General features: G+C 50.8%; 1 protein-coding gene across 1 annotated transcript in view; it reads left to right on the top strand.

Moving 5' to 3' along the window:
- The window catches only part of SMARCC1 (SWI/SNF related, matrix associated, actin dependent regulator of chromatin subfamily c member 1), a 67,939-nt gene that overhangs the window by 8,308 nt on the left and 45,937 nt on the right, over positions 1-13,694 (top strand). Inside the window, exons 3-13 of the mRNA XM_064410926.1 lie at positions 225-310; positions 2,944-3,025; positions 3,807-3,899; positions 5,133-5,202; positions 6,371-6,440; positions 7,643-7,718; positions 10,186-10,311; positions 10,666-10,784; positions 11,321-11,445; positions 12,116-12,175; positions 12,796-12,833. Coding sequence (XP_064266996.1) covers positions 225-310; positions 2,944-3,025; positions 3,807-3,899; positions 5,133-5,202; positions 6,371-6,440; positions 7,643-7,718; positions 10,186-10,311; positions 10,666-10,784; positions 11,321-11,445; positions 12,116-12,175; positions 12,796-12,833 — 945 coding nt within the window. The remainder of the gene's footprint in view (positions 1-224; positions 311-2,943; positions 3,026-3,806; positions 3,900-5,132; positions 5,203-6,370; positions 6,441-7,642; positions 7,719-10,185; positions 10,312-10,665; positions 10,785-11,320; positions 11,446-12,115; positions 12,176-12,795; positions 12,834-13,694) is intronic.

Below are 13,694 nucleotides of genomic sequence, written 5' to 3'. Positions count from 1 at the left end.
TACATCAAGTTCTTGCAAACACAAAGAATTCTGCTTAATCCAAATACATTTAATCTTCAGGAAGCGTTCTGAAAGGAGAACCTCAAACTCAGAAGTGTTTCATCTGAAAATTAACTTTCATTTGATATGTTCTATGTCTAAAACTCAGCTAAGCCATCTGCATTTGTTTAAAATAATTGCATAAAAGTCAGTGTCATTGTTTTTCCTTGTTTTCTGGGTTTCAGGCAAAGTGCTTCATGGATTTCAAAGCTGGAGGTACATTATGTCACATTCTTGGTGCTGCTTACAAATATAAGAATGAGCAGGGCTGGTAAGTTTTTATTTGTGGTTTATACACCTTTTGCATGAAACCAAGCACATGAACTGCTTATGCAAACTACCTAAAGTTTAATCCTTCCTGGAGACTCGGGCAGGCAAGGCAGTGGAGATGGGAAGAGGGAACTTTTTCCTGTTTTGCTGATGGTAGCTGTTTTAAGACACACCCCCACACTTCTAAATTTAAAGAGGAGTTGGCCAGGTTTAAGGTTTTTGGGTCTGTAGTTGGAGTTAATGACAAGTTTGAGGCTCCTTTTTTATATCCTTGCTGTCTGACTGAGAAAACGAGCCAGGATCAATCTCACATCTGTGAGACATAAGTCTTTGTTGCTGTATTGATTATTTGGTTTAGTTATGATTGGGAAAGCATGAAGCCCTGCAGGTGCTAGTAAATGCTCAGCTCTCCATTGCTCCAAAATGGGGAGTGTAAGCACACAGAAACTCTGCCCCTGGAGCTGTTGGTACTGGGATGAAAATACCCCTGTGACATCTCAGGAGTGGTGTAACCTGGGTGGTTTTGAGTTATAATCCTCTTCCTGAGGGAACAGCAGCATAGGATCATAACATCCTGGAATGGTTTGGGCTGGAAGGGCCCCTAAAGCCCATCCAGTGCCACCCCTGCTGTGGCAGGGACACCTTCCACTGTCCCAGGCTGCTCCAAGCCCCAGTGTCCAACCTGGATTTGAAATCATTATTTTTGAGAACACTGGGCAAAAAAGTGAGGATGAAAATGTAAACAATCAATAAAATTAAGCAGAGTTTGTCCACAAATTTAAATAACTTGGATGTGATGTTTCCAATCTGCAACAGCATTCCTGGAATTGCCTGAGTTGTTTTTACACACAAGAACCATTTAAAAGGCAAAACAAAGTTGTTTGAGAATGGTTGGTTGTTTTTAGGAATTATTTATATTCATATCTGCCCTGTCTGAGGTGGATATATCAGGAATAAACCACTCTCAGGGGCTTTCCTGTTCCAATCTTACCAACACCTGGGACAGGCACCTCTCTGCAGTGTGGTTTATCAGCAGTGTCTTGCTACCTCTTGCCTTAAGATACAGGAATGAAATGATTCCAGCTTCAGGAGCATTTGAATTGAATGAACACTTCTTATTTTGAATAAGAAAATGTGGTTTGCAGCCAGCTGCCCAGCCCAGCTGGGCTCTGGAGCTGCCTCCTCCCCTGTCCCTGCCTTGCTGCTCCTCAGGATTAGGTGGGTAGTGCCTGGTGTGTGCATGTGGGCTGTAGCGGGCAGTAATCCTGCACCTTAACTCTGGGAGCAGCCCTAGAGCCTGGAATGTGTCCCCACTGACTCTGCCAAGTAATCCGTGCTGTTTGCCTGCCCTGTGCTTGATGTGATTTTTGTTTTGGTCTGCATTGTCGCTCCTGCTTAACCTGTTTGTGACTGATCTGTCTTATAGGAGAAGTCCCTTTCCTCGCCACAATAGGTATGTCTGAGAGCTGGACATACACTCCTGGCCCAGCCTGGCCCAGGGAGCCTCTTAAGCTGAGCACAGGAGGAGTTAGTGCCACTTTATCCAAATGGGCAGCTGAAACAGTGCTGTTATTCATGTGTCCCTGTCCTTCTCTGGCTTTGTGGAGCAGGCAGGGAGCTGGGGGCATGCAGCATTCCATGGATGCACAGTGCAGGTTTTCAGCAAAAAATAGCAGCATTCTGGTCATGCCCTGGGTGTCTTTGTCTCACAGGTGCCAAGAGGTCTGTAGGTGTTTATTTGGCATTTGTCTCCCACAGAGCCATTCTAGGTGTTCTGGATTCAAGCCATGGCTGAATACTGGAGAAGGGGCTCAATCTTGACTCTAAATCCTCTGTATTAGAGGTGTAAAATACCTTATTAACAGTGACCTGACAGCCTTGATGGCTGGCCATCCTGCAAGTCAGGGTGAACTTCCCAAAGCACACAACAAGGTCGTAAATTCCTCTCTAAGGGGCTGATTCCAATAAATGTGCCAGGATCTTGCATTTGATTTGTTTGGCATGTCCTCAGTGTGAAGGGTAACATGCTTAGGACAGAAACCATCCCCCTGCTTTGTGTCCTCCCCCATTTCTGATGGACACATCTCTATTGACAGTGCAATAATTGTGATGATTTGTCCGTGGAATAACAAAATTAAAGCACCAGGGTCCAGTGAAGGTGGTGATACAGTGCTGCCATGGATTATTAGCTGCCTGTGTCCTGGGGGGATGCTTGTTCTCACATCAGGCAGAGGAATTGCTGCTTCTCTGGACTCCCAGGACTGGTGGATGGGGGCAGCTGGAAGTAAGAGAACCATGAGAGCTCATCCATGAATTTTCTCATCTGATGTTGAAATCCATGGTGGTTGTGTGTTTAATTACTCCCTGTGACTGTGGCAGAATGCACAGCCCTGCTGCAGGGTTTGGTGGACACTGTCAGCCTTCCTTTTTCTCCCTGAACATCTCACAAATCAGCTGCATTTCTTGATGTGGTTCATGGTGGTTTTCTTGCTGGTGAGGGTGCAAGTGCAGCAGAAGTAGTTGTGGCTGTGCTGGAGTGTCCTGGATCCAGAGTTTGTGTGGAGCAGGGAAGGTTCTGGACTGCTGGCAGCTGGGGATGTGGAGTTAATATTTGTGAATCATTTCCCTCGACAGGAGGAGGTTTGACCTGCAGAATCCCTCCCGGATGGACCGGAACGTGGAGATGTTCATGAACATTGAGAAAACACTGGTGCAGGCAAGGACAAACCCAGCCCAGGGCAGGCACCCAGGGCAGGACTTCACCCTGGCCCTCTCTAGGAATGGGGGCTCTCCCCTCCCTCTCCCACCCAGCTTAGTCACAATTCCACCTTTTCACTTGAAAAATGTGAAATATTTCCATTGCCCCTCTGTGGATATGCAGAGGTTTTTATTTATGTGAGGAAAACCTGCTGTAAGGCAAGAGAAAAGATCCCAGGTGTCCCCATGTCCCTGTGGAGGTGGCACCCTTGGGGCTGAGTAACTGCTCCTGTACCCATTCCAGGGCTGACAGCCAGTTTGATCTAAACTGGCCTTTTTCAGGTTAGGATCCATTCTACTCTCACTTTATCAAACAAGTGATTATCTGTGCCCATTAAGCAGCTCTCATTTGAAGTTCAGTTTTTTAACTGCTGAGTGGGAATAATGCATGATTTTTTTTCAAATTCTGAAGCCAAGTTCAGTGTATGATGTAGTCAAAACATGACTTCCAGGTGTCCATTAGGAATGGAAATGGGAAGAACGGCAAAAAAATAACAATATTCTTATTACAAAAAACCCTTGCCCATGTACAGTGGTTTCAGTGCATGATAAAAACCTGGGCAGGGCTTTGGGCATCTGTGTGAAGGGAATGTCCCTGTCCCAGGGCTCCTGGAGCTGGGATCACTGACCTGTGTCACCCCCTGGTCTGGGTTCCAACACTGGGGATTTTCCTAGGAATATTCTGATTTTGGCCACAGATCACCTCCTAATTCCTTGTTCAACTCGCTGTTCTCTCACAGAACAACTGTCTGAGCAGACCAACCATCTACCTCATTCCTGACATGGAGCTGAAGCTGGCCAACAAGCTGAAGGACATTGTCAAGCGTCACCAGGTGGGTGCCACACAGCACAGCTGCACCCGGGGCTGCTCAGCTCTGAGGGACACCCCTGCCTTGGCCCTGGGGCTGCCTGGGGACACAGGGATGGTTTTTATCCTCCCATGGAGGCTGAGCCCTGGCTGGGCTCTAAAAGCACACCTGGACCTGCTGCCAGGTGGCTCTGGTGAGCTGGGGGCAGGCCCAGCTGATTTATTGCTCAGCACAGGTTTGTCCAAACCTGAGAGTGAAGCAGGGAGTGAGGCAGCTGTTCCAGATGTGTGGGACAGCAGAGGGAAGTTTCACTCTGAAATGGTCGTTGGTTTTTGCTTTATTTCACTCTTTGATTGCTGGTGCTGAGCAGAGCCCAGGCAGCCTCAGGGAACCTTGCCCTTGTAATTCCAGGTGCTAAAGGATGACTTGAGCAAGATTAATGGCTTCATCCTTAAAACATAAACAGTCTGCTCACTTGTCTGCAGAGAAATACCCTGGAACGTGACCTCTGGATGGTCTGGTGGCTTTTGTGTCAGGACACGTCACAGCTGTAGCCAGAGAGTTTCTTTTCCAGATTTAATGTATTTCCTGTGTTGTGATTATGAACCATTGTCTCAGCCTCAGTTGGGCAGATTTTCACAAGTTGCTCTTAATTATTTGGCTGATTCAGGATGGGTGTTATTGCTTAAATTAGAGTGAATGAGTCAATTTTCCTTTCATAAAGGAAGTCTGTAGTGAGCTCCACGCTGCATCCATGAGTGATTTAAGGGATTTTGAAAGCAGCTTTGTCTCTACAGGGATGTGGGCAGATGAAAACAGAAATTGTCCCTAATTCTGCTTTTTGGGCTTTCCTTTGCTCTGCCTCTGAATTCTTATCTTGTCACTAGCTGTGCTTCCTCACTATCTTGGTTATTTTAATTTTTAACCCCTTGCTGTCATCTCCCCACTACACCATCCCAGTGCCTGTGGCTCCCTGCTATCCCAAGTCCTCCCTGCTCCAACTTCTGTTGTTTTCCAGCTCCCTCCAGAGTTGCCCCTGTCCCTTCCCTGAGCTGTGGGAACTCCTGCCCTTCAGCCCCTGATCCCACAATGCTGTTCTAATTCCTGCTGCCATCCAGGGACAGGATCTGCAGCTCGTTGTGCTGTTAAATCAATCTCTTACACCTGTATGGGATGTAAGTTTTGAACACCAGCTGCCTTTTGGGGTGATGTGCTGAGGGTTTCTCATGCAGTTTCTCCTCTTCCATATTCCCACAGGGAACAGTCACTGAAGAGAAATCCAAGGCTACCCACCACGTGTATCCAAGTCCTACCTCAGTGGATGATGGTAACATTCTGTGGCAGTTTTTCAGTGGGAATACTCCTGTAATTAATGCCATGGGAAGTTGTGGAAGTGTTCACCAGGACTGTTCCCAGCTGCTCCTGAGGAACACTTGCTGCATTGTGGATGATGTGCATGGGGAGCTTTAGGCTGGCCATGGGGAGAATTCCTCCTGCCCAGGGCAGGGGTGGAGTCCCAATCCCTGGAGGGATTTCAGAGCTGATGTGGCACTTGGGGACATGGGACAGTGCTGGGGAGTGGCTGCACTCTGATCTTGGAGGGCTTTTCCAGCCTCAGCAATTCCCTGATTCTGAGCTCCTGGCTCTCCAGGAGTTCTGTAGGGAATGCTGGCACAGTCCTTGTGTGTGGGGGGCAAGGAGAGCTCCTCCACGAGCCTTGGCTGTGTTAAAGTTCACTCTGCCTGCATGAAGTGCAAGGTCCAAAAAAAGCAATTTCACTGCTGCCTTTTTCAGCAAATAGCAAAAAATGTTTCTTCCCTTTTTCATCTTAAATAAATTTAGTTACCTGGTGGGTCATTGTCCTCAAGCCCAAGTTGCACAGACATAAATAAATCATTTTCCCACATTTCCTGGCCTGTGCTGGCCACTAGATGGAAGTGCTCCCTGCAGTTTGCAAGGATCAGGAATGGTTTGTCTGTCCCTCTGGCAGCACCAGGCTCAGCCCTGTGTGTGTCTCAGGCTCTGAGCCCCAGGTCACACTGGGGAGCAGCCCAAAATCCCAGCAGGGATTAGAGATGCAGGTTCACATCCTCGGGTTTCTCCTGTGATGCTTCTCTGGGCTCTGTAATTGGGATTTGGGTTGCAGGGTTTGCTACTTGGGAGCTGCAGGGATGGATGAGATATTGGGAATTAGGAATTCCTGCCTGGGAGGGTGGGCAGGGCTGGCACAGGTGCCCAGAGCAGCTGTGGCTGCCCCTGGATCCCTGGCAGTGCCCAAGGCCAGGCTGGACAGGGCTGGAGCAGCCTGGGACAGTGGGAGGTGTCCCTGCCATGGCAGGGGGGAATTGGGATGAGCTTTAAGGTCCTTTCCCCACTCAGGCCCCAGCAGACCTTTAGCAGAGGGGTTTGCAGTAACTTCCCTCTGCCTTGCTGTGGAAAAGTGAATTATTGTGCTTTTCCCTCCACATCTGACCTGGATCTCATTTCCTCTGCAGATGAGTGGTTGAGACCTGTGATGAAAAAGGACAAGCAGGTGCTGGTACACTGGGGCTTTTTTCCAGACAGGTAAAGAAGGCTGGGGGAGAGCAAACCCTGAGTTTTAACTGTTTGTTGATGGAACAGTCTTGACCCCAATGTGCAGAGCTTGAAAAGAATGAACCATTGATTTAAAACTGCAGTATACACATCCATTTGTGGCACTGGCAGGTGGGTGAGGCTGGAGAAAGAATTCCTCTGCAGAGCCACAAGGAAGGTTGGAAATTGATTTTAAAGCTGGAATGAGCCTTTCCTTACATTTTAAAGGGAGAACTTCCAGTCACCTGGCTGAGCTCTGAAAAGATTTCCCCCCAAGGGTGTCTTCAGTCAGGAAGTGACTTTGAGAGACCTGCCCTGTGCTCTTGGAACATGTTAAAATTCAATGTGGGTGCTGATAGGAACTTCACTGTATTTGCAATAACTGCTTTCTGAGCCCAGGCTGTGGAAGATCAATCAAAACATTGATAACCCAGTATTGACTGCTACTTAATTAACTTTTTCAGGCCACTGAAATCTGTTCACACTACAAATTCCTAGGAACTCTTATCTCACATGGGGCTCTCAGTGGAGGGGAGCAAACAGTAACCACACTGAAGTTTTTTATTCATACAGATGAAGAGCCTTTAAATATTTCTGTATTTCTATCAGTAGTCAGGTTTGTATTGGTGTTTTTAAACCAGGCACACACAAAAACAGTATAAAGTATAAAATGCTGTGCACATCTTTCCTTGCACCTGACTCCTCCCTGTTCCTCAGCATCTGGTGTTGGTTACAAAGGACTGTGGCTTGTGCTGCTGCTCAGTGCAGTTTGTTAATAAATAGACTTTGGAGGGAATAATGTGAAAGAGTGAATATAAATAATGAGTGGTTTCTAGGGCAGAGTGCAGCTTCCTCCCTTCCAGGAATCCAGTAGCTCTTGCTTTGAAGTCACAAGAACAGAAAGAAGTGGATTCAATTAATGGCAGGCTTTGGTTGGGTGACTCAGAGCTGCCCCGAACCTCTCCAGACTTGCACTTGAAGCTGGAGCTGGTTCCTTGAGAGGATTTTTAACTTTTAATGTGCATTAGATGCCCCGGGGCCTGCCCTGTGCCCAGTTCCTGTGGCACAAAGCAGGATTATTCCCTGTGGGAAGCCCTGCAGTCCCAGCAGTGAGGTGTGCACGTGCCAGAGCTGCTGGAAAACCATTCCTGGTGCTCCTGGTGCCTGAGCTGCTCTCTCCTGCCCCTCCCCAGCTACGACACCTGGGTCCATGCCAGTGAAATCGAGGCGGAAATTGAGGACGCGCCGATCCCCGAGAAGCCCTGGAAGGTGAGTCAGGCTCAGGCCTGGGAGCTGGGTCTGGCTCAGGCCCTGGGAGCTGAGCTGGGTCTGGCTCAGGCCTGGGAGCTGGGCTGGGTCTGGCTCAGGCCTGGGAGCTGGGCTGGGTCTGGCTCAGGCCTGGGAGCTGGGCTGGGTCTGGCTCAGGCCTGGGAGCTGGGCTGGGTCTGGCTCAGGCCTGGGAGCTGGGCTGGGTCTGGCTCAGGCCTGGGAGCTGGGCTGGGTCTGGCTCAGGCCCTGGGAGCTGAGCTGGGTCTGGCTCAGGCCTGGGAGCTGAGCTGGGTCTGGCTCAGGCCTGGGAGCTGGGCTGGGTCTGGCTCAGGCCTGGGAGCTGGGCTGGGTCTGGCTCAGGCCTGGGAGCTGGGCTGGGTCTGGCTCAGGCCCTGGGAGCTGGGCTGGGTCTGGCTCAGGCCTGGGAGCTGGGCTGGGTCTGGCTCAGGCCCTGGGAGCTGGGCTGGGTCTGGCTCAGGCCTGGGAGCTGGGCTGGGTCTGGCCTGGGAGCTGGGCTGGGTCTGGCCTGGGAGCTGGGCTGGGTCTGGCTCAGGCCTGGGAGCTGGGCTGGGTCTGGCTCAGGCCTGGGAGCTGAGCTGGGTCTGGCTCAGGCCTGGGAGCTGAGCTGGGTCTGGCTCAGGCCTGGGAGCTGAGCTGGGTCTGGCTCAGGCCTGGGAGCTGGGCTGGGTCTGGCTCAGGCCCGGGAGCTGAGCTGGGTCTGGCTCAGGCCTGGGAGCTGGGCTGGGTCTGGCTCAGGCCCTGGAGGGTGAGTCTGGCTCAGGCCCTGGAGGGTGAGTCTGGCTCAGGCCCTGGAGGGTGAGTCTGGCTCAGGCCCTGGAGGGTGAGTCTGGCTCAGGCCCTGGAGGGTGAGTCTGGCTCAGGCCCTGGAGGGTGAGTCTGGCTCAGGCCCTGGAGGGTGAGTCTGGCTCAGGCCCTGGAGGGTGAGTCTGGCTCAGGCCCTGGAGGGTGAGTCTGGCTCAGGCCCTGGAGGGTGAGTCTGGCTCAGGCCCTGGAGGGTGAGTCTGGCTCAGGCCCTGGAGGGTGAGTCTGGCTCAGGCCCTGGAGGGTGAGTCTGGCTCAGGCCCTGGAGGGCGAGTCTGGCTCAGGCCCTGGAGGGCGAGTCTGGCTCAGGCCCTGGAGGGCGAGTCTGGCTCAGGCCCTGGAGGGTGAGTCTGGCTCAGGCCCGGGAGGGTGAGTCTGGCTCAGGCCCTGGAGGGTGAGTCTGGCTCAGGCCCTGGAGGGTGAGTCTGGCTCAGGCCCTGGAGGGTGAGTCTGGCTCAGGCCCTGGAGGGTGAGTCTGGCTCAGGCCCTGGAGGGTGAGTCTGGCTCAGGCCCTGGAGGGTGAGTCTGGCTCAGGCCCTGGAGGGTGAGTCTGGCTCAGGCCCTGGAGGGTGAGTCTGGCTCAGGCCCTGGAGGGCGAGTCTGGCTCAGGCCCTGGAGGGCGAGTCTGGCTCAGGCCCTGGAGGGCGAGTCTGGCTCAGGCCCTGGAGGGTGAGTCTGGCTCAGGCCCTGGAGGGTGAGTCTGGCTCAGGCCCGGGAGGGTGAGTCTGGCTCAGGCCCGGGAGGGCGAGTCTGGCTCAGGCCCGGGAGGGCGAGTCTGGCTCAGGCCCGGGAGGGTGAGTCTGGCTCAGGCCCTGGAGGGCGAGTCTGGCTCAGGCCCGGGAGGGTGAGTCTGGCTCAGGCCCTGGAGGGTGAGTCTGGCTCAGGCCCGGGAGGGTGAGTCTGGCTCAGGCCCTGGAGGGTGAGTCTGGCTCAGGCCCGGGAGGGTGAGTCTGGCTCAGGATTCCTGGGCTGGGGCAGTTGGCTTTGCCCTGCTCTGGTTGTTCTGCACTCACTGTGTTCCCCTGGCCATGTTCTGTGTGTGCTCCGGGAGTCACAGCAGCCCAGGCTGAAAGGACCTTGGGGTCTGGTCAAACACCTGTAACTCACTGGAAAACAGCATTTTGGGGTATAAACCTTACTAGGAATAGTCAGAGATTGTGTGAAGAAGTATTAATAAGTTGTATGAATTACTGTAAAGCACCAGAAGTTTTCTCAGGTGTGTAAACCAACCTCTCTGAAGATGGGTGTTATAATGCTGACAGTTGGTTTTGTCCCCCCAGGGGATGGCCAACTCGCCCTCACTTTTTGGTGTTTGTGGCACACCTGCCAAGGGGATGTGTGTATTTAGGAGGTTTTGATGGCAATATTCAGCATACAAAGAGCACTGGTAGCCCAGAGCTGCTCTCCCAGCTCTCAGAACTGACCTCCCACTCCAGGGGGCCTGAAAATGCTTGAGGAGCAGAGGTTGGGTTCTGAGTCCTGTTCATCCTTTGTGGCCCTGTGACACTGCCAGGAATGTGTGAAACCAGAGGGATTGGGACATTCAGACCTGGTGAAGCCCCAGGAATGTCCCCAGTCCTGGGAGGTCTCTCATGGAGTTATTTCTCCCCAAGGCATCAGCCTGTCCCTGTCTCCTGTCGTGCAGGTCCATGCCAAGTGGATTCTGGACACGGATGTGTTCAATGAGTGGATGAATGAGGAGGATTATGAGGTGGATGAGAACAGGAAATCCGTGAGCTTTCGCCAGAGGATCTCCATGAAGAATGAGGAGGTGGGTGGGGGCCTGCAGGGACAGCAATGTCCTTTACCTCTGCATGCACAGAGCTGGAAAAGGAAGGGATCCAGGCAGAGCTCAGAGCCCTTCCAGGCCCTAAAGGGGCTCCAGGAGAGCTGGAGAGGGACTGGGACAAGGCCTGGAGGGACAGGACACAGGGAATGGCTCCCACTGCCAGAGGGCAGGATGGATGGGATGTTGGGAATTGGGAATTCCTGGCTGGGAGGGTGGGGAGAGGCTGGGATGGAATTCCCAGAGCAGCTGTGGTGTCCTGTTGTGGGGTGGGTTAAGGAAGGGTGCAGCTCTGCAGTGGGGGAATCCGGGGGTAACTCCAAGCTCTGCTCCCCCCAGCCCGTGCGGAGCCCCGAGAGGAGGGACAGGAAAGCAGCAGCCAGCACAAGGAAGAGGAAACACTCCCCCTCTCCACCCCCCACTCCTGTGGAGTCCAGGAAAAAGACAGGGAAGAAAGGGTGAGTGTCTGCAGGTGTCCAGAGGCCTGGAGTTTGAGGTGAAAAGAAATGAGGAAAAGAAATTCAAGAAATGCTTATGGGGAGAGCTCTGTGACCTGGGGCTCTGGAATTATTTCTGACTAGGCTTGAGGGATTGTTCCTGAGCAGTTTGTGCAATTCCTTATTCTACCAATGTTTTACCCAAATAAAAACTTAATTACTGTTAATTAAATAGTAATTAGGAAGTTTTTAATAGTAATTAAAAACCTAATTAGTAACTATGGGTTATTATGTGTGGGTATGGAGGGGAGCACTTCAAAGCTAAAAATTCAGGTCTTGTTTATGGACCTAATAAGAAAAAACTGGAATTTCATCAAGAAGGAGTTGATAATCTGAATTCCTCCTTCCAAGTGTAGATAGAGCCTGAGTTGGGGTCTGTGAGGAGATGTGGTTCTGCCTGTTCCCAGAGTGGTTTCAGGAGGGTTTGACCCTCCTGTCCTGGCACTGAGCTCTGCCCAGGAGCATCTGGCACAGCCCCTGTGTCTGCTGTGTTCCAGGCAAGCAGCTCTCTATGGCAAAAGGAGGGGGCAGAAGGAAGAGGATGAGCAGGAGGATCTCACCAAGGACATGGAGGATCCCACCCCAGTACCCAACATAGAAGAAGTGGTACTTCCCAAAAATGGTAAAATATGGGAACACTTTGGGCTCTTTGAATGTTAGAGATTGAACTGCATTAAAATTGTGTCTATATTTTGTCAAATCTTTGAAGTACTCCATGGCCATGGGGTAGGTGGTCTCTGCCCATAAATTTATCTAGTCAGGCATGTAACAGCTGAAAAGGGCAGCAGTGTCACCTCCTTTTGGCCTTTCAAAATACAAAGCTACATTTATAAAAGACACTTTTAAAAATAGATTTACAGCAATCTGCTTAAATGTTTCATTTCACTGGGTCATGTTGGGGGAAATGGAGTTTTCTGGAGCAGAGTATTTCCCTGCCAAGCCCCCAGAAGAAGGATGTTTAATGAGTGGAAAATGTGCTAGTGTCAAGTGCTTTTAGTCCCTTTCAGGGAAGTGTTGATGTGGGCAATAATAATTCTGGGAAAAGGAATTCCTTCAGCATCCCTGGCAGCAGATAATTTTGGGAGTCTCTCCGTTTGGGTGTTCCTTGGTGTGGGTTTGCACTGAAGCCTGGTGGGTGTTGGGCAGGTGGGGAGGAGCTGGGAATGCAGGGCAATGGGACAAACGGCCCTTGTGCTGCTGTGTGAACTCCTGAACTGCAGCCAGAGCCCAGGGAAATGAGGCCAGGCTGCAGAGCTGCTGTCTCTGCTCTCTCATCACTCCTGTTCCTGCAGTGAACCCAAAGAAGGACAGTGAGAACACGCCCGTGAAAGGAGGAACCGTGGCAGACCTGGGTAAAGCCCCTGCACCCCCAGCCTCAATCCTGCTTGCAGTCAATGTTTTTAAATCTATCTTAAGTATTTCTAAATCTCCCAATTTAAAAAGCAATCTCTACTTCTGCTGTTTTATTGAATGAATTAATATTTCATACACAATCAAGTTCCAGTGTACCAGCTCTTTACTGCAAAGCTGTTCCCTCATAGGCTATTGTTATTTTTATTTTTTTAACATGACATATGAGCTCTTTTCTGGCAGAATTTTTTTTTTTTACTGGGAATCAGGGTAAATCACATGTTCCCTGAGCTTTGCTGAGCCTTGACATGAGATACAAACTCATATCCCATATCTTATTATACAAAAGTCACCTAGGACACTGGGAAAGGAAGTAATTAATTATGGATTCTGAAGTGCTGAGAAATTCTAATTATCCTTCCTCTGTTCTTACCTGTTCCCTGGTCTGGGATAGGTAAAGGTGTAATTGTTTTAGTGATGTGGGATCCACTTTGTTTCCCTCTTCCCTTCCCTTCCCAAAGAAATTAAATGTCCTTTCCAGTTAAACAGTTATGTTGCTGGAAAGGCTCCTGAGCACTTAAATGAGTTTATTGGTGTAATTCTCAATGTTTTTATCTTTCAGATGAGCAGGATGAGGAGACAGTGGCCACTGGAGGAAAGGTAACAGCACCTGCTGCTTCCTACATTTGGTAACAACTGAGATTGTACAATCCCAGATGGCTTGGGCTGGAGGGGACCTTAAAAAACACCCAGTGCCACCCCTGCCACTGTCCCAGGCTGCTCCAGCCCTGTCCAGCCTGGCCTTGGGCACTGCCAGGATCCAGGGGCAGCCACAGCTGCTCTGGGAATTCCATCCCAGCCCCTCACCAGGAAGAATTCCTCCCCAGTATCCAACCCTGCCCTTTCTCCTCGGAGTCATTCCCTGTGTCCTGTCAAGGTCTTAATCTCACCTTCAGTAATTTCACCTGAACTCATTTTGCAGTGATCTGTGAGATTAAATCAGTTACTGACAGGACTGAGGGTTTGTTATTACAGAACTCTCCAGGTTCTGTGGATGATTGGTATTTTTAAATCTGGTGTATTGAAAAGGAGACAGATGCCGAGTATTTTCCGAGAGGCATTTTTCAGATGAGAGGTTTTGCTTTGTTTTTTCAGTTTTAGAGCTAAATCTAAACCCTGCTTTGGCTCCCTGATCATTTCAGTAGAGCTGCAGGGGCAGTTTCTGTATAGAATTGCATTTCTGGCGTGCCAGGCACTATTTTTAACAGATGTCAGATCACTGAGTGTGTTCAGAGTGATACCTTGTTGTCTTTGGGGGGAGCTCAGTCCCAGATAAAGATCCACTATTGACACCAGTGACTCCTCAGGACCTGCCTGTGGGCCTTGGCTATTTTTAACATGGCTCAAACAACACCCGAGGTGTTCTGTACACTTCTTGAAGTACCCTGACCCTGTTTTGCTGCCTCCCCTGTGCCCTCCTCACCATCAGTGTGGCTCAGGAGCTGGCACTTGGGTTGCTGG

This window comes from Passer domesticus, chromosome 1 (assembly GCF_036417665.1).
Source record: "Passer domesticus isolate bPasDom1 chromosome 1, bPasDom1.hap1, whole genome shotgun sequence".
NCBI classification, from domain to species: Eukaryota; Metazoa; Chordata; class Aves; order Passeriformes; family Passeridae; genus Passer; species Passer domesticus.
This window is presented reverse-complemented; position numbering and strand designations above follow the sequence as displayed.